Source organism: Prunus avium, chromosome 4, assembly GCF_965620075.1.
Source record: "Prunus avium chromosome 4, drPruAviu1.hap1.1, whole genome shotgun sequence".
NCBI lineage: Eukaryota > Viridiplantae > Streptophyta > Magnoliopsida > Rosales > Rosaceae > Prunus > Prunus avium.
The window spans coordinates 34,823,316-34,841,452 of record NC_142287.1 but is presented as its reverse complement, the minus strand read 5'-3'; the positions used below and the strand labels follow the sequence as shown (position 1 = coordinate 34,841,452).

The following is an 18,137-nucleotide window of genomic DNA, read 5'->3' as shown; positions in this document are numbered from 1 at the left end:
CAAGCTTTTGCTTCACTAACAAACAAACAACCAACCTGTACTGCAGCCCACGTTTGGATCTTTGAGCATTTTTCGGAAGAAAAAAAAATTGCATTAAAAAACCTCTATTCTTTCAATAATTCAGATCCCAGATTATAATAAGATAATGAAAGAGAACTGTAAATGTTAGTATATACTGTACAGCTCATTGATGAATCTATACCTATATTGCCTATATCTTATGTATTAGAATCATGACATGTTAGCATGCTAGTCTTCTTCTCGGGGAGATGGTTGTTATGGCTCATCTTCAATCTAACTTAATATGTCATCAATTTAAAATCATTTAGTGCTTGCTTGATCACTTGCATTATTCAAAGTTCAGAGGCTGCTTGATTAGAAAATGTTACCAATAATTCGATGACTATTCGATGTGTCTTTGTCTCATTATTTATATCCAAAACTATGCAATGGATTTGTGGAGCAAGTATAGAGGAATAGATTCAGTCAAATTAGTAATCCAAATAGGTAGGTAGCTTTGCTGCAAGTGCAACCTGCCTCTTCTTACTTTTTCAAAAATCTAGCACAGGGCTAAGCAGGGATTGAAAATGTCATCACAACTTGCTTGATTTTATTCATTTTAAACCTCAACTTGCATGATCTTGTCCATTTAAACCTCAAAAAGCGTCAAGTTAATTGCTTCTCATTCTCATTTTTGCACCCACAAGCTAAGACTAAGAGTCTCTGGATATGTCAAGACCAGCTTTGCTTACCATTTTACTGATCCTCCAATTAGTCCATTTTGGAAGCAGCCGGTTTGTTAGAGATTCTGATCTTATATCCGATGGCGGCATAATAGACGACAAAAGAAGCCAACCTTCAATCCTAGAAGTAGTGGATCTTCAAGCTGATACTGTGACTTGTGAACCAGTTTATGGCTTCTTGCCCTGTGCAACTTCAGTGTGGGGGCTGCTTTTCCTGATAATCGTGTACGAGGTCTTGCTGTCACTTGCAGATCAGTATGTTTCAGCAGGGTCTGAACTCTTCTTTGAATTGTTTGGGACTGGTATCTTTGGTGCTAGTGCTTTCCACATGCTTGGCATGATACCACAAGTAGGAGTGGTACTTGGTAAGCTCCTTTCTATCTTCTTCTCAGGCCTCAGCATTTATGTATGTATGTATAAATGTTTTAGATATCCATGAGATTTTGGTCTAGTTCTTCTTCCTCTCTTCTGTTGCATTCATTATGCTATTGGTTGGTTGTATATGGACTTTTCATTCAATGTGGCCTACATTATTAAGCTATTGGTTGGTTGAAGAGCAGGTAGAAAGGAGAGAACTAAGAAAAGTTAGCCATAATCTCCCTAGATTATTAGGAATCTATCCTCCTTTTGTTCATTCATTCTTGTAATGGGGCCGACCTGGTAGGTGATTTACTATTTTGGAAATATGTTTAGAAGTCATGTCTTTTTTTGGTTTACACATGCAGATGGATGTGATATGTCTTGTAAGTTCCTTACAAAATTCACAATTTTTTCCCAGTAACTGGAGTGACAGGAAGTACAGAAACTGCAGAGGCAATGGCAGAAATGAGCATGGGCCTACTTGCAGGATCAGCAATCATGCTTCTCACACTAGTTTGGGGTTCTGTTGTTGCTTTTGGAAGCCAAGACCTCTCGGTGTCTCAAACTTCATCAAATACAGAAAATAAGAAATCCTTCAGTTTAACTGGTTTACTTCTTCTCTTATCTTCATAAACACTGAACAACACACTCTCAAAGAGAGAGAGGTCTAAAAATATGATAATTTAGAATGTTTTAGTATGCATGCCTTTTCAGGTTATGGTGTAACAACTGATGTTGAAACCAAAGCTACTGCAAGAATCATGATGGTCTCATTGATCCCCTTTCTCATTCTTCAAGTGGCGAAAATGCTCAGTTCTTCTTCGGGGATTCAAGTTGTGATATTAGTCTCTCTACTTACTGCATTTGCATTCCTTGTCATTTACTGCATCTATCAGGTAACAAAAAAAGTTCAAGAAGAGCACAGAATCTGCTTCCCAAATGATTAGATACATGCAAGTAAAAGTCCAATTTATTTTGTGTATGAAAAGAGGAAATAACAAGCTGCAGATATAAGATTCAAAAGAAGACTTTTGAATATTTAAGCAAATCTGAACTTTGTAGAAGTTGAAATATGAGAATCAAATGAGGATGTTTGTAGTTGTGCAATTAGGATGATCTTCATTATAAGCAGCACTATAATTTGCATATACTGTTATGTACTTCTTAACTGAAAAAAAGAAAAACAACAATGCAGATCATGCAACCATGGATTCAGAAAAGAAGACTTGATTTTGTGATGCATAAATATGTACAAAAAAACTTACTACCAAGTCTTCTGACAGTTGGAGGCAACCCCAATGTATCCATTATACAAGGGTAAGTTCCAGGTTTCCATCTTTAGTTTAGTCTGCCTGAATTGTTGAAATGTGCCATGATCTCATTATTTAGTCGTTTCCTGATTTTATTTGCAGGCTGTTTCATAAATTAGACCAGAATAATAACACATACATATCATCACATGAGCTGAGAGCATTGATCCTAGGAATACAAATAGAAGAAGTAGGTCTGGATGAGAATGATTATGCAGCAAAAGTGATGGAGGAATTTGATATCTCTGGTGATTCTCAAATAGTTGAGACAGAGTTTGTCAATGGAATCTCAAAATGGATTAATCCAGCTAAGCCCTCTGCCAACGATAACAGTCATGAACATAAATGGTTTTTTAGAAGAAATCCCAAGGTATAAACTCAGCCATATATGGTAGGGATATATTCCAATGCTAAAAGAAAACTACAGTCTCATCATGATCATTAAATTGCAATTGCAGAATGAGAAAACTAAGGAAGACCAGAATAGGCCGGTGGCGAAGAAAAAGAAGGCTAAGGGTGCTGATAAATCTTGGACAAATCTCGTGAAGGCTGCTTATCTATTGATTCTAGGTACTGGCATTACAGTTTTGCTTGCAGTGCCCCTCATGCGAACTATGCAAGAATTCTCTACTGCTGCAAGCATCCCTTCATTCTTAACCTCGTATGTTTTGATACCCTTGGCCACAAACTACAGACTAGCACTGAGATCAGTAACTTCTGCCAGAGAGAAGACAGATAATGCCATCTCTTTAACACTTTCTGAGGTCTGTTTCTCTCATAAGCTCAAATCTATCTTCTTACTCAAGGAAGCCTTGATGATTGGTTTTTTTATATAGCAATTACATGAGTTTGTTTACTTATGTTTGATGAAATGTTGTCTGCAGATTTACAATGGAGTGTTCATGAACAACATCATGGGTTTGACCATCTTCTTGGCACTTGTTTACATACGCAATTTATCGTGGGAAGTCTCTGCAGAAGCTTTAGTTGTCTTGATTATTTGCACAGTCATGGGACTTTCTACCAGCTTCAGCAGAAAATTCCCATTTTGGACAAGTATCATAGCCTACATTCTGTACCCTGTATCACTGCTGCTGGTTTATGTCCTCACAACTTTTCTTGGATGGTCTTAACTTAACTTAAGCCAGCAGTTTTGTTTTGTGGATAATCCATTACCCCAATATTGAGTTGCAAATTCCAAGATGAAAGAGGGGTTATAATTTTCTGAAGTAGATGAAAATGGTGTATTTGAATCCCAGAAGGATGAAAATATGCTTCTCGCCATAAGCAATATCTGACTATTACAGAAGGATGAAACATGGAAGGTATTGAGATAGCTTAGACTGCAAATCAAATATTTAAACATAATTGTATCATTATAAGTTGAACTTTGTGGCACAATAGAACAGCTGTTAATAGATTTATATTATTATCAATTAATTTATAGTAAATACGGATAATAAAAATTAAGCAAACAACTGGTCCCGTAGCTCAGTTGGTTAGAGCGCTGGTCTTATGAGCCGGAGGTCGCGAGTTCGAGCCTCGCCGGGACCAGTTAATCTGATTTTTTTATTTTTTTATTTTTATATATATACTTCTATCTCTCTCTTTAATTTCTCCACATCATCAAACACCTCTTTTATGTCACATCTTCAAGGATCATTCCAGCTAAATCGAAAATATTTGAATTACCAAATGGCACTCATGCACCAAAGATTCTTTTTGACTTGGGACTTAAATGAAAGTCAACTAAAATAGAAGATAATCCATGGATTTTGTAATAATGATTTACACACTTAGAGAAAAGTCAACAAGAAACTCAGATTCCAAATTAATGTCATGAACTAATTATTTCCTATATATAAATGCATTCAAATTAACTCTTCCATTATAAAATAAATCTATCATTTCAGGCAGTACTAGTACTAGCCATTCAGCATTGTCTTGTCTCTAATTGAAGTGCGCCGTGGCAGAAAGAATTAGCCCTTTCTTTCTCTGCCTCCACCATGTGGTGGCTTGACCATTGAGCTCATCCATAGACATTCTCCACAGTCACCTTTCTACCAACCAAACCTCACCCACAAACAGAGAATCCAAACTCTTGCTTACCAGTCCATCACTCGAGCTCAATACCTCAAAAACATTACAAAAAATTAAACATTTTCCTATACTCCTGAAACAGTTCGTGTTCTCGTGAACACTAAGCTAGGCCTCGCACTCTACAGCGTTAAAATCGGGCTCGGCACCATCCCAACCCCCTCTCCACCATACAAATCTTACAACCTTGTTTTCGACACTGGCAGCGATCTCACTTGGCTCCAATGTGAATATTGTAGAAGGCACCACTGCTTTGCCGTGGTAGATGAACCATTTCCATGTTCTAGTTCAACTTCTTACAAGCTTCTGCCATGTAATGGACATCCTCTTTGCGAGGGCCCTTGCATTGAAGGCTCGTGTGCTTTCGAGAGAGGCTATGCAGACCAGAGCTATGTGGCTGGCTTTCTTGCATCTGAAACCTTCAGTTTCGGTAGGGAGTCTTTTCAAGGCTTGGTATTTGGCTGCACCATTGACAGCAAAGAGGTATGTAATTGATGTCAGAGTTTTGGCTAGTGGTAGACACGATGGAGGACTAGAGTGAACCAACGCCCAAGATTGATCGGAACAAGCTCTGATACTACTGTTACTTTAAGGGAGAAGAGGTTTAGAGAATGGTTGGTAGTGTTTAGGACAATAGCTTGATGTGGAATAGAAAACTTTTTGTAAAAGTAACAAAGTAATTTTATTTGAATGGAGGAAGAAGGTTACAAAGCTTTACAGACTTCATTGGATACAAGGCAGCTGGTAGTTTTCAGCTTTTCTTGCTTAATTACATAAGTGGGCTTGCTAGCATATTTATAGAGTTCCTTAAGTCGGCAGCTTTGTTTGGAAAAGTCAGTTGCACAGTAACTGATTTTTCCAAAGTTATTTTCAGCCACAAGTTGTCTTCTAATTCTAGATTTCTCTAGTTGTAGTACATTATATAATTAGTAGGATGTTTTTAGTGACTTTAACTTGTTAACTTCTCTCAATTTTTCTAGATTATTTTATATTATTCAAGACACAAGTGTGCATTAATTTTAACACATGACTTCTTGGTAAAGTTTGCTGTCAAAGAAAAATTGAAACTTATAATAAGCCTATGTGAGACTAGTGATCACCACTTGTTGGCTTGATATATATTGTTGAGCTCATTTTGCGACACTTTAACATTTAGGGTAATAATTATCTAGCATGTTATAATATCGGAGATTTTTTGTTTGTAGCTTGATTTACATGGTTCTTCACTTAATCGTGGACAAATTGTAATTCCTCTTTCATACTTATTACGTGGGGTCTCGATCTATTTAGGGTAAACCTACACGATTGGTCACTTCGGTACTATATTGAATATTTCATCCTAAAAGTTGAAGCTATTAGTTATACAATATGGGGATTAATTTTGTATTCTTTGATTTCAGGTGTCCTTTGCTGGCGATAGTAATCAAATATCTGGTGTCATGGGTCTTGGATTTGGTCCCAAAAAGTTTGTTAACCAAATAGACTCTCAAGGTCAAAGCAATGGTCGTTTCTAATACTTCCTCAGACGAGAAAGAACAATGGGGGCCACCAGTTCATTCATTCGATTTGGTGCAGACATAGAGCAAGGGCCCGACCTAAGCGTGACAGAATTAAGGAGAAACAACAACATTGTACTATACTACATAAACTTAATAGGAATAAATGTCAACGGCTACATGCTCAACATACCAGAGCAAGAATTTGAAATTAAAAGAGATGGAAGTGGAGGCAGCATAATTGATTCTGGTGCTGCATTTAGTCACATTAGAAGGGCAGCTCATGACAGTTTACTCAGAGCTTTAGAAGCTGTCTTTGCAGGATATGGGGACACAGTGAAAAGGGTGCCAAGTGGGGATGTACCTTTTGAGCTTTGCTATGAGGTGTTGAAGCAAGAAGCCTTTCAAGGCTTCCCAGTGATCACATTCCATCTCCAAAACAATGCTGACATTATCTTGGATGCTGAATCTGCTTTTCTTATTGGAAAAGGTACTTCTGGAAATATGCAATTCTATTTGGCTATTATTCCTGGAAATGATCCGAGAGGTCTAAATGCTATCGGAGCATACCAGCAGACAAATTACCGTTTCATCTACGACACAAAAAGCTACAAGCTAAGCTGTTTTTTGGTGCAGAGGATTGCTTTCGTAGTTCTTAGAAGTTTTTGAGCTTCTCTCTTGGTTTTAGTCTTTAGACAACTCAATGGCTTTCTTAATAAATTTCAAATGTGTTGTTAAAGAAATATATTATGATTTTGGAATAAATGATTTATTCATCCAGATAAATTACAGATCATGTTTTAAATAGTGGAATGGCTGTTAAGGCACAATAATGATGCCTTGTATTGATATGCTTGCATTATTGCACGTATAATTCTTTTAATCATTTGGAGATATTTGTTTTTTTCCCTTTTGGAGTAAAAATTACATTTGGAATTCATTCAACCCACATCTGCTGAGCTACAAAGCATATTTGCATTGGACTGACTTTACAATATTACCAAATTACCAACACTTTTAAGAGGTGAAAAACGTGTGTAATTATGCTTTGGATAGGTTTGAAGTCTTGCGCAAAAGGGATATCACCGTTTTGTTATCCCCGCCAATCATGTTATGTCACGTGTGATAACTTTTTCACTTGACATAGCGTGATTGGCCAGAATTAGCAAAGCAGTTATGTCCCTGTTTCATATAAGTTTTTCTGCTTGTAGAGGGATTTGATTTATTAAAGTACATAATTTTTAATTAAAAAAGTAAGTTATTTTTCTAATTTTATAAAATTATTGAAGCAAGACAGAGGATTTGATTGAATATGTAGAAATCTGCAAAAACAAGATTCAGATAAATAGAAAGGCAACCCATCTGCGTCAGACAGTGATATTGATTTGTTCTGCTATCGCTGTAGCCTGCTTTTGTTGATTTCTCAAAATGACAAAAACCCAACCACCACCTCAACCACACGTACACAAACACGTTAACCTTCATGAGTTGTATTAGCGTTGGTTGAGCCTATGATTAAGGAGAGAGAACTAAAAAAACCAAAAAGAAAGATTTCTATATGATATTATATGGCAACATAATTATAAATTCCACAAATATATATATTTATTTTTTATTTTTTATTTGGTGAGAAAAAGGCTGGTGACGAGGGGCCATGGCAATCTACACCACACCCACCTTTTATTCTCTCCCACCTTCTCAGGGGCCTTGCTTCTTCCTTACTGCTTCTATTACAATTGCCACAACCTTTTTCCTCCAAAATCTTGAGTACCCATTTCCTAAAACGAGTGTCTTCTGGAACTTTTTCAAGCTGCTTCTCTGGTATGTGAGTCTGACCCAGATGCTGTTTTGTTTGGTTTTGCATTGTTTGCCTTCCTTTGGGAGTTGGCAAGTGGGATTTGGGGATACCCATTTGTGCATTTGGGAGACATGGGTGGGATCTGGTTGCTAAATATATAAGGAATTTACAGAAAGCATATTGGTATGGAAGTCAGTTTACAATGTTTGTGACAAATTCTTTGAAAGATTTTATCTTGCATTTGACTTCAATTGGTTTTCTTTGGTCAACAGTTTAGTTTACTTTGATTCGTATCTGTTCGTTAACTGTTGGATTGATTTCCAAGGAAAGAGAAAATAAAAGTACCATTTTTGCATGCTTAAAGTTAATTCCTTGTTCGTTGCTTAATGCTGATGGTGATCATATTTAACTCTCAGGGTTATGTTAAATTGGAGACAGACTCTCACTATCAGGTATGGGTTCTGGATATTGGTTTAAGGCATTAATCGGCTTAAAGAAATCCAAGGATGGCAGTTCAAAACGATTGAAGGTATAGAGCCTTCAAAATTGAAATGTTGTTCTTGAGCGCATCCATCTTACATATCACTAAGCAATGAAGTCCACGATGGTTTAGGTTTCTAATTTATGCTATAACTATCTTACAATTATTGCTTATCCAACACATACTTGAAGGTATTACATTCTCTGTTGCTGTCACAATACACACGAGTTATATTACTAGTTTGCATCTTGAGTAAAAACTTTTTAAACTAAACCTAGTCATATAAGTGAATGCATGGTTTATGATTTAGTGGTATGGTTGCTACTAGGAATTTATATGTAATATCTCAAAATTGATGTTGGTATGTAATTGTAATTTCTCACCCGTCATTACATTTTTCTGACAGGGACCTTCAGTTAATGGAAAATCAAATTCCATAAAATTGAAAAAGTCTAGTTTTTCAAATGGTAAAAATCTTGGATTGCCAGATGAGGAAATAGCTGCAATTCGAATTCAGACTGCTTTCCGTGCATATGTGGTATGTTTAATTACAGGTTATGTAATTAAAAAAGTCAACACTGGCTATGTTTGTTCCCAGATGATCCTTTGGAATTTTGTTTTTATGTCTCTAGTTTGGCTCTGCTTATTTGGTGAACAGTTTCTAGTTTCTTGTTTCATCAGTAATGAGGATTTGGTAATTTTGTTGAATTATGTAGCAGTTTGGTCCTTTATTGCTTCAGATGAAAATTCAAACTTATCTGAAGGCATTTATGCATGAAGGAGCACTTTTTGTTATGCTGGATTTGTTTTCCTAAGACTTTCTCTCACCCATTGCAGGCGAGAAAAACTTTACGCCGCTTGAAAGGGATTGTTCGATTGCAAATACTGACCCAAGCTTATCCTGTTACAAAGCAAGCCACAACTACATTGAGCTATCTTCATTCATGGAGCAGAATACAGGATGAGATTAGAGCTCGTCGACTCTATATGGTAACGGAAGGACGGATCAAGCAGAAGAAATTAGAGAATCAACATAAACTTGAGGCGAAGCTTCATGACATAGAGGTGAGACCACCAGCTCCCACATCTAAGAACATGTCAGATTTAAAATGTACAACAGGATTCTGCAAGTTTCTTCATTAATCGTGGTGCACTTGTGCACAGAATCATCACCTCATAATCAGCCTCAAGCCCTCATGATCACACTCACACAGCATTTGCACAACATTATTTTTCATTGTTAAAAGTCTATTATCATTTAATTACTTAGTTGCCTTAAGGTTATTTCAGTTTAGTCCATCTATTTGTAAAGTTGATTGCTTAATAACTGACTTTTTTTATGAAATGCATCAGATAGTACATAATACAAGTTGACAAGCTTTTGGCATTTGTGCTTTGTTATTCCAAATCTCTGCATATGTTGTCTGAGATCTGTTATGTGGTTTTCTCTTAAAGATCAGATGCATGAGAACAGCCATATGAGGATTGTTTTTGATACCTTGTTGTCCTTAGATAAATTGACTTTATGACTGCTTTTTTAACTCAATTAACGCTTCTGAGTAATTGTCTCAATGGATGACAGGCGGAATGGTGTGGTGGATCCGAAACAATGGATGAAATTCTTGCAAGGATATATCAAAGAGAAGAGGCAGCAGTTAAGCGTGAGCGGGCTATGGCATATGCCTTTTCTCATCAGGTATACTGTTTTCTTGTATGCACTTTATCCTTTGGTTTTGACCCTAGAATCAATTGAGAATGAAAACACATTTCCATGATTTGTAGTGGAGGGCCAACTGTAGTCAGAGCCAAGGATTGGGTAATTATGAACTTGGCAAAGCTAATTGGGGTTGGAGCTGGAAAGAACGATGGATTGCTGCTCGTCCATGGGAAAGCCGTGTGCAGTCACCTAGCCCAAAGAAAGTACTGAGTAAGCAAGCTAGCAAGGTTGGTAAAAACACAAATTCACCAACGCCAAAAACTCCAGTTTCAGTCAAGCTCCCTTCATCAAATGGTAAGGGAACTACAAGGGCTCGGAGATTGTCTTACACAGCAGATGAAGTAAAACCGGTTGCACGTGCAGAGGGCATTAAAACTGAAGAGAGGAACACTCAGAAATAAATATTGACTTGCTGGTTTTGGGCCAACGGTAGAGACTAAATAAGAATGTCTTCCGTATGTTATCAGTTCAAACTGCAGAAATTTGAGGGAGGATCCATTTTTTAATATAGGCGGTCATTTCTGATTCTTGTACATGGAGTGGTGTGGAAGTTATATGCTTGGGCGTGCAGTAAAGGATTATCGAACAGGACCTGGATTTGGGACTGACCAGAGCATCCTTCTATGATTTTTTTCTCCCTATTCTTCATTTTGATGTATATTCTTAAAGAAGGAAAATATTATATTTATGGTGTAAATAGACAATCTATTTGTTGATGGGTGATTATACTGTGCTTTTGCGCATTGTAATTAGTAATTACTACAGTTGTTCTTCACATTTTCCACCAGCAGGCTGAAGTGATTTATGCTGCTGCAAGTGTTGATCTTTGAATTACTTTGTGTTACATCATTATTCTTCTAAATTGATTGACTATTGAATTCAGTATCATATATGATTTAGCTTTTTCTTCAATCAACCAGATTTTGTGTGAAGGGTAAAATTCGAAGAAAAAAAAGATGAGCATCGAGGCCACAAGAACGATCATTAAATCAAAGTCTAAGCCTTTAGGTGCTCTGCACAAACGAGATAGGTTCAAAAGGGTAGCTGTATGTATGTGTTCATTAAACTCTTCGTCCTTCGCCTACAAAAGAGGATGAACTAAATAATGCTTGCCTAGTTGACATGACATGACTATCTCTATCCACTAAGAAAATGGAAAACACAATTGTTAAACGAGGCTTTTCATGGTCTTATAATTGCAACTCTAATCTCCTTTTGTTTTTGCAGGACTAGGTTGCTGACTTTTTGCCCTGTTGGCACCTAAAACACATGAGAGGTTTTCTCACCAGCATTATGATATGGGATCGAATAGTTTTGATAGAGACAAGAGACACGTAACAGGAAAATTTAGTAGCAGATGGGAAACAATTTTGTAAGACTGAAAACACAATCAAAAGACTTGTTAGATCAAGTAACCAGATTCTTCTAGTACATTCTGAACATGTAATCTACCTGAGGCAAAGTCCTATGCAGGAATAGAACTAATGTGAGGAAGCAACTGGATTTGGCTAAGACATATGGCTATTGCAGATATAAATGGGATGAATTGAAAGGACAGCCTTCTCCTCCATCAGCTGCATTATAATTCCAAGCCATCAAACGTTGAAACCAAGCCACCTCCATTTTGGAATCTGATAAACTTGAGGCAGAATTGAGGGCTTCTTCAGCATAGTTCATTGAACTTAACTGGTGGTGATCAAGAACTGGTTCTTTAAAACTGTTCACATTGTTCAGTTTTTCTGGTTCACCACCATAGCTTCTCTGGTGATGCTGAAACTGATGCATACTCTCTTCTTCAATGTCTTGCTCTGTCTGTTGAGCAGAGTTGTTGATATTAGTGCAGTCATACTCTTTTCCAGGTAGTTCAGACTCAGACAGAGCCTCAATTGCTGCCTTGGCCTTCTCAATGAGCCAATCAATGGCCTTACTTGGCCGGTCGTAGCCAAGGCGGTCTTGGACATCATAAAACTGTATAGCAGTCGGAGCTGACAGCCGGAACCTCCGGTCTCTAGGACCTTTGGAAGTGTACACCTTGCTGTGCCTTTCTTTTCTTGCAGTGGATCGGACAATGTGGCCTCCATGAACTTTTACAATCTTCCCATATCTCGCATTGTTGATTTCCGCTTGTTCAGATGCCAAATGTGAAGAAGAAGAGGACATTGAGTAACAACTTTTCCTGGAGGATTTTGCCATGTCGGTATTCAACATCTTGCCATTTAATGTTCCATAGTTTGGTGGTTCTTGAACATGCTGATATTGACCAATTAGTCTCTTCTGTGATTGTTGTTCTTCTTCTTGAACATCTTCTGGTTGATCTTGATCTTCATTTTCTTGTTCCTCATTCTTTGATCCTCTCTGTTGTAACATTTGCAGACGCAGAATGTCTTGTAGGTGACTCATGGATTCTCTCTTCTCTCCCTTTCTTCCTCTCAAGTTTATGGAAGATAGTGGTGCAAATAGTCTAGCAATATAGTTAATGATAGAATTAGAAACGAGGACAAAAGCTATGAATTCTGATCAGAGCTGACTGGAACTAAAGGAAATGAGAGGTATCTTTGACAGAGATGGCATGACAAAATCTGCTCAAGCAGAAGAGATCATAAAGATCACCTGTTATAAGCTAAGCACAGGCTGCATGGCATTAATGTAGAAAAAGAAGGCTTCTTTCTTCAGCCCCTTCTTCCTTGTATCAAACGGGAATGGCGCCAACTCTAGTTTACTTGTAAAGTCTCTTTTTCTTGTTGGGTTTTGAGTCACAGAGCCAAAAGCCAAAACCCAACAGTGATACGTTTGGTGCTAAGGCAGACTATATAGTAAAGATTCCTCAAACGACAGGGACACTTTCAATCATATGTGTTGGTGAGTCTGGTTTTCTTGGATGGAGTTCATGTACATTCTAATCAGCTAGCTCTTGTCCTCAAAAGCTAGTCAACTAGACACATTACCTTTTTTCTTGGGGACCCTCCTAGACTTTAGGGGCTTAATTATGAACTGACGGCAAGGACAATTTTATGGTAAGAACTAAAGAAGAAGAGCATATAATATCAATGCACCCTATTAAACTTGTGACGTATTTATTAATCCGTAATCAGAATCAAAATAAGGAGTTGAATTTCTATTACGGATTACTTTTGTGTTCAATTCATCCTCATCCGATTACGGATAATAAACATGCCATTAAGCCCTTTTGATCTAAGTGAGGTTTCGAACTACAAAATGTTAACAGTTTGTTTGTTGGGCTGATATCTTGTTCCCGTGCAGAAGGAGGACAGCATGCGCAGCTGCGCAGAGAATCGTTGTAAAGAAAAAGAAAACAACTTGTGTAACCATATGGTACTCTGTCGGTCTTACAACTTAAGAAGACGATATAATGGCATGTCACATGTGCCACGACCCCACTTGATATTATTGCACTTTAAAGCCTACTCGTCCAATCCACTTACTAATATATCCTTGACAAAATTAATTAATAAATATCCTACAAATTTCAAAGAAAATACATTACAAGAAAAATTAAACATTGTTCACTTTTTGAGCTAAGCAAGCACTGCCAAAAACGACTATGTAAATACCACAAATAAACCGAATTAGCTGTGTTGTTATTAAAAATGAATTGCAACATGTATTTTGAGGATTGTAATTCTTGATTTTATTTTATTTTATCTATTACTATGGAATATAGAGGAGAGGATGCTCTATGAGAGATAAGGGTTCTTCCGATCACTCTGTGAGAGGAGAGTAGGCTATTTAGCTAGTCCTCTTGATTTTTTTTGTTTTGGACAAAAGTCCTATTGATCTTGGTTAGAATCTTTGAATGTACTTAAATAAATTATAATATAATATCGATTTTCTTAAATAAATAATAATAATAATAATAATTTAGGTTTTTTTGTTTTTGGTCTGATAATCATTTAGGGTTCAACCGTAAATAATAATCAACCGTACCATTGCTGAATTTGCCGAGTGAAACAACCAACAAACCCCAATAACTAGTCTTCTTCTTCTACTACTATTTACTATGCAGAGCTACAGCCCATGATCTCACTCCTGAGAAGGCTATCAACATCACCTCCACTACTCATGGAGCCGGCCAATTCTTGTGTAGGGTCACAGAGACTTTTGGCCTTGGCCCAACAGCTCCGTCTCTACAAGCCACCTCCTTTCTCCTCCGACGATGATATTGAGGAGCAGAGAAACGAAGAAATTGCTCACAAGGTTGTGTCGCAGGTGGGTTTTGCTGAATCTAATACCCCAATTGCACAAGACCCAGAAAGGTTCAGACCCAAGAGAGCAGCTGTTTTGCTCTGTCTCTTTGAAGGGGATGCTGGGGATCTGCGTGTCATTCTCACTAAGAGGTCATCAAAGCTGTCCACTCACTCGGGTTTGTGGAGTTTTGGGTACCCTTTGTTTGGTTCCTGAGAAAACTGAGGAATATATTTAAAAAATAGAAATCCGAAAGATTGGTTTTTGGGGTTCATATTTTTTTTTTTTTCTTTTTTGGCAGGTGAAGTTGCTTTGCCAGGTGGGAAAACAGAGGAGGGAGACAAAGATGATGGGGACACGGCAACAAGGGAGGCAAAAGAAGAGATTGGTTTGGATCCTTCGCTTGTCAATGTTGTCACTGTTCTCGAACCATTCTTGTCTAAGGTATCAAGTTTTCTTTTTTGATTGTTCGTTTGTTAATTTCATTATTGTTATGTGGTTATTATTTGTTATGAATTTTTGCTTCATTGAACTGAAATTTGTACAATTGAGACTGTGTTGTTTGGGAAATTACAAATTAATGCCTGAGTTTCTCTATAGTTGAAAGTTGGGAACTTCAGTTGAGACTAGAAAGAAAGACACAACATATCTTATACTTTGTGTTTGCAACCGAATGAGTTTGAATGTAAGGCTTAGGGTCTTAAATTCCAGAAAAATGAGCAGTTACATTGGTAGATTGGAGGAGCTCTAAGAATTTGTCTGGCTGAGACAGCTATTTAGTTTCGGCATTTGAAAATTTACTTAAAAAGATGAAGGTATTCGAAAATTTTGGAGGTTAGTCTAGGGGAAGAGCAGGGTGGTTAGTGTGATTTGTTGGTTAAGTGCTTTGGATTGACTTACAAAGATAGGGTACCTAGAGGAAGAGCAGGATGACCATATTGGCATTATGACCTGTCCTCATATGAGGTACTGCAAAGTTCGGTGTAGGGTTTGCAACTTGGAAAAGCTTTCTGGATATATGAGGAACTTGATTTAGCTACCATTGGCTTTCTGCGCAGCACCTACTGAGAGTTGTCCCTGTTATTGGCATACTCAATGAAAAGGAAGCATTCAAGGCTGCTCCAAATCCTGCTGAAGTGGAAGCCGTATTCGATGCTCCATTGGAAATGTTCATCAAGGTTTGTCCCTTTAGTGTCATTGCTCTCCGAGTTAAAGCAATACAATTTTCTGTTAATTCTGTTTAAAAGATCATTTTGTATACATTTGCTTCAGGATGAAAACCGGAGGTCAGAGGAGAGGGAGTGGATGGGAAACAAGTATCTGATTCATTTCTTTGACTATGAAACCAAGAACAACAAGTACATAATATGGGGCTTAACTGCTGGTATCTTGATTAGGGCTGCATCAATTGTATACAAACGCTCACCACCTTTTGTGGAGCAGAATCCCATTTACAAGGTTCCTAGAGTTGTAGACAGAAATACCACGATTCCGTAATTTTTTTTTAAAAACTGTGTATTGGGTTGTATTTGAAATGATCATCTTTCCTGCAATAATATTTACCTCAATATGCACCATCTGTTCAATAATAGGAACATTTAAGTCAGGGCAGGCATTTTTCTTTCCCTCTAAACTTTGTTTTCGTATTGTGGTGATGCGAAATGGCCTTATGATTCTCAAATTTTCAGCCTCATCAATCTGAACTCTTCTTATGTATAGTTATGATTGAAGCACGTACCTTTCTACAAGATCAATAATATACTAAACAAATGCAGTGGTGAAGGAATAGGTTAAATTATTTTCTTTTATTGTGTGCCAGCCTTCAGTTAGTAGGTAGGTTGGCCAATTTAGCCAACGTTGATCCGGTTGGCCTGTTTTCTGGCAGTCGGCAGTCCAATTTACGGGACCAGTTCACCCCGATTTGGTGCGGTTTCCTGCCGAAATTGAAAAACTAATTATGGGAACGTCGGCGGTTTTGTCGGAGCCACACCCACCCTATTAGTAGGGAAGGTAAGCGATATTCCCACGGCGCTATTCCCTCTACATCTGTCTTGGAGAGACTGAGGACATAGAAAATAGGTGGCATACAGCATTGAACAAAGACTCCAAACTTTAGCCCAACATTTCAGACTCGAGAAATCAGTCATCGGGGCCTTAACTGCTGGCGTTCTGATAACCGCTGCTTCAAGCGGAGGCCAAAATTCAGGATTGGATAGCACCACACCAAGCCATAGGTTTAACGTCGTCATGTTATTGTTACTCATCTATCAACTTTGAGCTGAGACTTTAATATAATTCAGCTGCGCTTCGACCTTATTTTTAAGGATCCTTCCAAATAACTTTTTACGCACTGTTATTTATTTATTTATTTATTATTTGTTGAAGACAAATGTTTAAAAGCGAAGCCAAGTGCTATACATACCCCACCCCACGTCGTTTCAGAAAGAGATAGCATAGAAAAGTAAATGGATTCAGGCAGCGTTGAACGAAGGCTCCACACTTTAGCACAACATTTTATTGCCGAGAAAGCAGTCAAACCGGGTCCAGAAGCTACTGCCAGCACCGCCTGTTCGAGCAAACGAGCGGCTGTTCTGGTGTGTTTGTTTAAAGGGGAAGAGGGCGACCTGCTCGTCATTCTCACAAAGCGAGCCTCAACTCTCTCTTCTAACCCTGGTGAGTGGTCAAATGGTCATGAATCATGATCAGCCTCACCCACCAACCTACCAGCATAAGCATGAAATAGGGTGTGTTTGGTTGCAGGGGACGTTGCGCTCCCCGGTGGGAAAAGAGAGGAAGGGGATGCTGATGACGTGGACACTGCCCTTCGGGAGGCCAGGGAGGAGATCGGCTTGGATCCGTCCCTAGTCAACGTTATCACCGTTTTTCAACCCAGTTTAACCAAGGTCAGCTCATAACTCATCATAGCTGTACAATTGTACATTACTGTATGTAAATATAGTTTTTGATAAATGTAACTAGTTATTTTAATCTACCATTATTGTATGCATGCATTGAACAAAAAAAAAATTAATAAAAGAAAATGAAAAAAAAATTAATAAAAGAAATTACAACTTTTGCATCTTTAAATGGGAGCTTCTATTTGCATTGCACCAAAAATACAGTGAAAAAATATTTAAGATTTTCATTTTTTATGGTGGTTGACAGATTTTGAAAATAGAAACTCTTTTAGTTGTATTTTTCTTCTCCCTCTTTGGGAAGTAAAGCTAGCTTTGTGTTTGCTATGTATGTGCAGAATGGTATGACGGTGGTTCCTGTAATTGGCCTACTTTCAGACATAAAAGCATTTAGTCCAGCTCCAAATGCTGCAGAAGTTGAAGCAATTTTTTATGTTCCCTTAGAAATGTTTCTCAAGGATGAGAACAGAAGAGCAGAGGAGAAAGAATGGATGGGACACAAGTATCTGTTACATTACTTTAACTATGAAGCAGATGGTAAAGAGTATGTCATCTGGGCTTTCACTGCTGGCATTCTGATAAGGGTTGCTTCAATTGTGTACCAAAGGCAGCCGGCATTTCTCGAACAGAGGCCGAAATTCTGGAATTAGGTTTTTATGTCAACCGGCATTGCTTGAGTCAATATGTATCAACTTTGAGCTTAGACAATGATCCAATTTGTGCATAGTTCATAGTATTAGTCTTCGCAAATATTGCCATGCCATGAACCCAAAGATCAGTGCAACACATAAAGCAATAATCTATTAGACACAAGATAACAGCACATTTCAATCAAAATAATTAGGAGAATCCATAGGCAACGAAATTGCATCCATATATGATAGTTCAACCGAGCTTCAAGCTTCTTCAAAATTGTGTGGGTGCAAAAATTACTCCCCAAGAAATCAATCCATTAGCACCCTAAACTTGAGGAAGTGGAAATACAATTAAGCAACATGTTTCATTGTCTATCCATGA

The 18,137-nt window shown here is 37.8% G+C and overlaps 7 protein-coding genes and 1 non-coding gene across 9 annotated transcripts; 7 read left to right on the top strand and 1 right to left on the bottom strand.

Moving 5' to 3' along the window:
- The first annotated feature begins 269 nt into the window (after nucleotides 1-269).
- On the top strand, nucleotides 270-3,877 carry LOC110772410 (sodium/calcium exchanger NCL1-like). Its single transcript, XM_021976843.2, has 7 exons — nucleotides 270-1,108; nucleotides 1,522-1,710; nucleotides 1,818-1,999; nucleotides 2,299-2,420; nucleotides 2,516-2,783; nucleotides 2,872-3,177; nucleotides 3,298-3,877. The coding sequence occupies exons 1-7, from the start codon at nucleotides 730-732 to the stop codon at nucleotides 3,544-3,546; spliced, it is 1,695 nt and encodes a 564-aa protein (XP_021832535.2). The 5' UTR covers nucleotides 270-729; the 3' UTR covers nucleotides 3,547-3,877.
- Nucleotides 3,732-6,024, top strand: LOC110754714 (aspartyl protease AED1-like). Its single transcript, XM_088252459.1, has 3 exons — nucleotides 3,732-3,738; nucleotides 4,596-4,993; nucleotides 5,911-6,024. The coding sequence occupies exons 1-3, from the start codon at nucleotides 3,732-3,734 to the stop codon at nucleotides 6,022-6,024; spliced, it is 519 nt and encodes a 172-aa protein (XP_088108585.1).
- On the top strand, nucleotides 3,894-3,967 carry TRNAI-UAU (transfer RNA isoleucine (anticodon UAU)). The gene has a single exon. It is a non-coding gene; the product is annotated as a tRNA-Ile (tRNA).
- Nucleotides 6,025-6,048: 24 nt separating the features above from the next.
- On the top strand, nucleotides 6,049-6,675 carry LOC148295305 (aspartic proteinase NANA, chloroplast-like). The gene has a single exon (XM_088252458.1). The coding sequence runs from the start codon at nucleotides 6,049-6,051 to the stop codon at nucleotides 6,673-6,675; it is 627 nt and encodes a 208-aa protein (XP_088108584.1).
- Nucleotides 6,676-7,659: 984 nt separating this feature from the next.
- On the top strand, nucleotides 7,660-10,777 carry IQD9 (IQ-domain 9). 2 transcript variants are annotated; one of them, XM_021956365.2, is made up of 6 exons: nucleotides 7,660-7,827; nucleotides 8,221-8,333; nucleotides 8,692-8,823; nucleotides 9,123-9,350; nucleotides 9,868-9,981; nucleotides 10,068-10,777. In XM_021956365.2, exons 2-6 carry the CDS (start codon nucleotides 8,259-8,261, stop codon nucleotides 10,401-10,403), a joined length of 885 nt encoding a protein of 294 aa, XP_021812057.1. In that variant the 5' UTR covers nucleotides 7,660-7,827; nucleotides 8,221-8,258; the 3' UTR covers nucleotides 10,404-10,777. The 2 variants fall into 2 exon arrangements, with proteins under 2 accessions (XP_021812057.1, XP_088108655.1); XM_088252529.1 differs by lacking the exon at nucleotides 7,660-7,827 and adding an exon at nucleotides 7,864-7,987.
- A 339-nt stretch (nucleotides 10,778-11,116) lies between these two features.
- LOC110755302 (uncharacterized) lies at nucleotides 11,117-12,747 on the bottom strand. The gene has a single exon (XM_021956487.2). The coding sequence runs from the start codon at nucleotides 12,400-12,402 to the stop codon at nucleotides 11,524-11,526; it is 879 nt and encodes a 292-aa protein (XP_021812179.2). The 5' UTR covers nucleotides 12,403-12,747; the 3' UTR covers nucleotides 11,117-11,523.
- A 1,130-nt stretch (nucleotides 12,748-13,877) lies between these two features.
- On the top strand, nucleotides 13,878-15,782 carry LOC110754650 (nudix hydrolase 15, mitochondrial-like). Its single transcript, XM_021955754.2, has 4 exons — nucleotides 13,878-14,383; nucleotides 14,507-14,649; nucleotides 15,264-15,383; nucleotides 15,478-15,782. The coding sequence occupies exons 1-4, from the start codon at nucleotides 14,038-14,040 to the stop codon at nucleotides 15,700-15,702; spliced, it is 834 nt and encodes a 277-aa protein (XP_021811446.2). The 5' UTR covers nucleotides 13,878-14,037; the 3' UTR covers nucleotides 15,703-15,782.
- Nucleotides 15,783-16,253: 471 nt separating this feature from the next.
- On the top strand, nucleotides 16,254-17,849 carry LOC110754848 (nudix hydrolase 15, mitochondrial-like). The gene is made up of 3 exons (XM_021955967.2): nucleotides 16,254-16,878; nucleotides 16,966-17,108; nucleotides 17,459-17,849. The coding sequence occupies exons 1-3, from the start codon at nucleotides 16,671-16,673 to the stop codon at nucleotides 17,768-17,770; spliced, it is 663 nt and encodes a 220-aa protein (XP_021811659.2). The 5' UTR covers nucleotides 16,254-16,670; the 3' UTR covers nucleotides 17,771-17,849.
- The last annotated feature ends 288 nt before the right edge of the window (nucleotides 17,850-18,137 follow it).

Bases quoted from the DNA above. Each gene is read 5' to 3' on its own strand.
- LOC110754714 (XM_088252459.1), top strand. The intron at 4,994-5,910 runs GTATGTAATTGA...CTTTGATTTCAG, and splicing joins GCACCATTGACAGCAAAGAG to GTGTCCTTTGCTGGCGATAG.
- IQD9 (XM_021956365.2), top strand. From the start codon at position 8,259: ATGGGTTCTGGATATTGGTTTAAGGCATTAATCGGCTTAAAGAAATCC. The intron at 8,334-8,691 runs GTATAGAGCCTT...TTTTTCTGACAG, and splicing joins GCAGTTCAAAACGATTGAAG to GGACCTTCAGTTAATGGAAA. The intron at 8,824-9,122 runs GTATGTTTAATT...CACCCATTGCAG, and splicing joins CTGCTTTCCGTGCATATGTG to GCGAGAAAAACTTTACGCCG.
- LOC110754650 (XM_021955754.2), top strand. From the start codon at position 14,038: ATGATCTCACTCCTGAGAAGGCTATCAACATCACCTCCACTACTCATG. The intron at 14,650-15,263 runs GTATCAAGTTTT...CTTTCTGCGCAG, and splicing joins TCGAACCATTCTTGTCTAAG to CACCTACTGAGAGTTGTCCC. The intron at 15,384-15,477 runs GTTTGTCCCTTT...CATTTGCTTCAG, and splicing joins CATTGGAAATGTTCATCAAG to GATGAAAACCGGAGGTCAGA.
- LOC110754848 (XM_021955967.2), top strand. From the start codon at position 16,671: ATGGATTCAGGCAGCGTTGAACGAAGGCTCCACACTTTAGCACAACAT. The intron at 16,879-16,965 runs GTGAGTGGTCAA...GTTTGGTTGCAG, and splicing joins AACTCTCTCTTCTAACCCTG to GGGACGTTGCGCTCCCCGGT. The intron at 17,109-17,458 runs GTCAGCTCATAA...ATGTATGTGCAG, and splicing joins TTCAACCCAGTTTAACCAAG to AATGGTATGACGGTGGTTCC.
- LOC110755302 (XM_021956487.2), bottom strand. From the start codon at position 12,402: ATGAGTCACCTACAAGACATTCTGCGTCTGCAAATGTTACAACAGAGA.
- LOC110772410 (XM_021976843.2), top strand. From the start codon at position 730: ATGTCAAGACCAGCTTTGCTTACCATTTTACTGATCCTCCAATTAGTC. The intron at 2,421-2,515 runs GTAAGTTCCAGG...TTTTATTTGCAG, and splicing joins AATGTATCCATTATACAAGG to GCTGTTTCATAAATTAGACC. The intron at 3,178-3,297 runs GTCTGTTTCTCT...TGTTGTCTGCAG, and splicing joins TCTCTTTAACACTTTCTGAG to ATTTACAATGGAGTGTTCAT.
- LOC148295305 (XM_088252458.1), top strand. From the start codon at position 6,049: ATGGGGGCCACCAGTTCATTCATTCGATTTGGTGCAGACATAGAGCAA.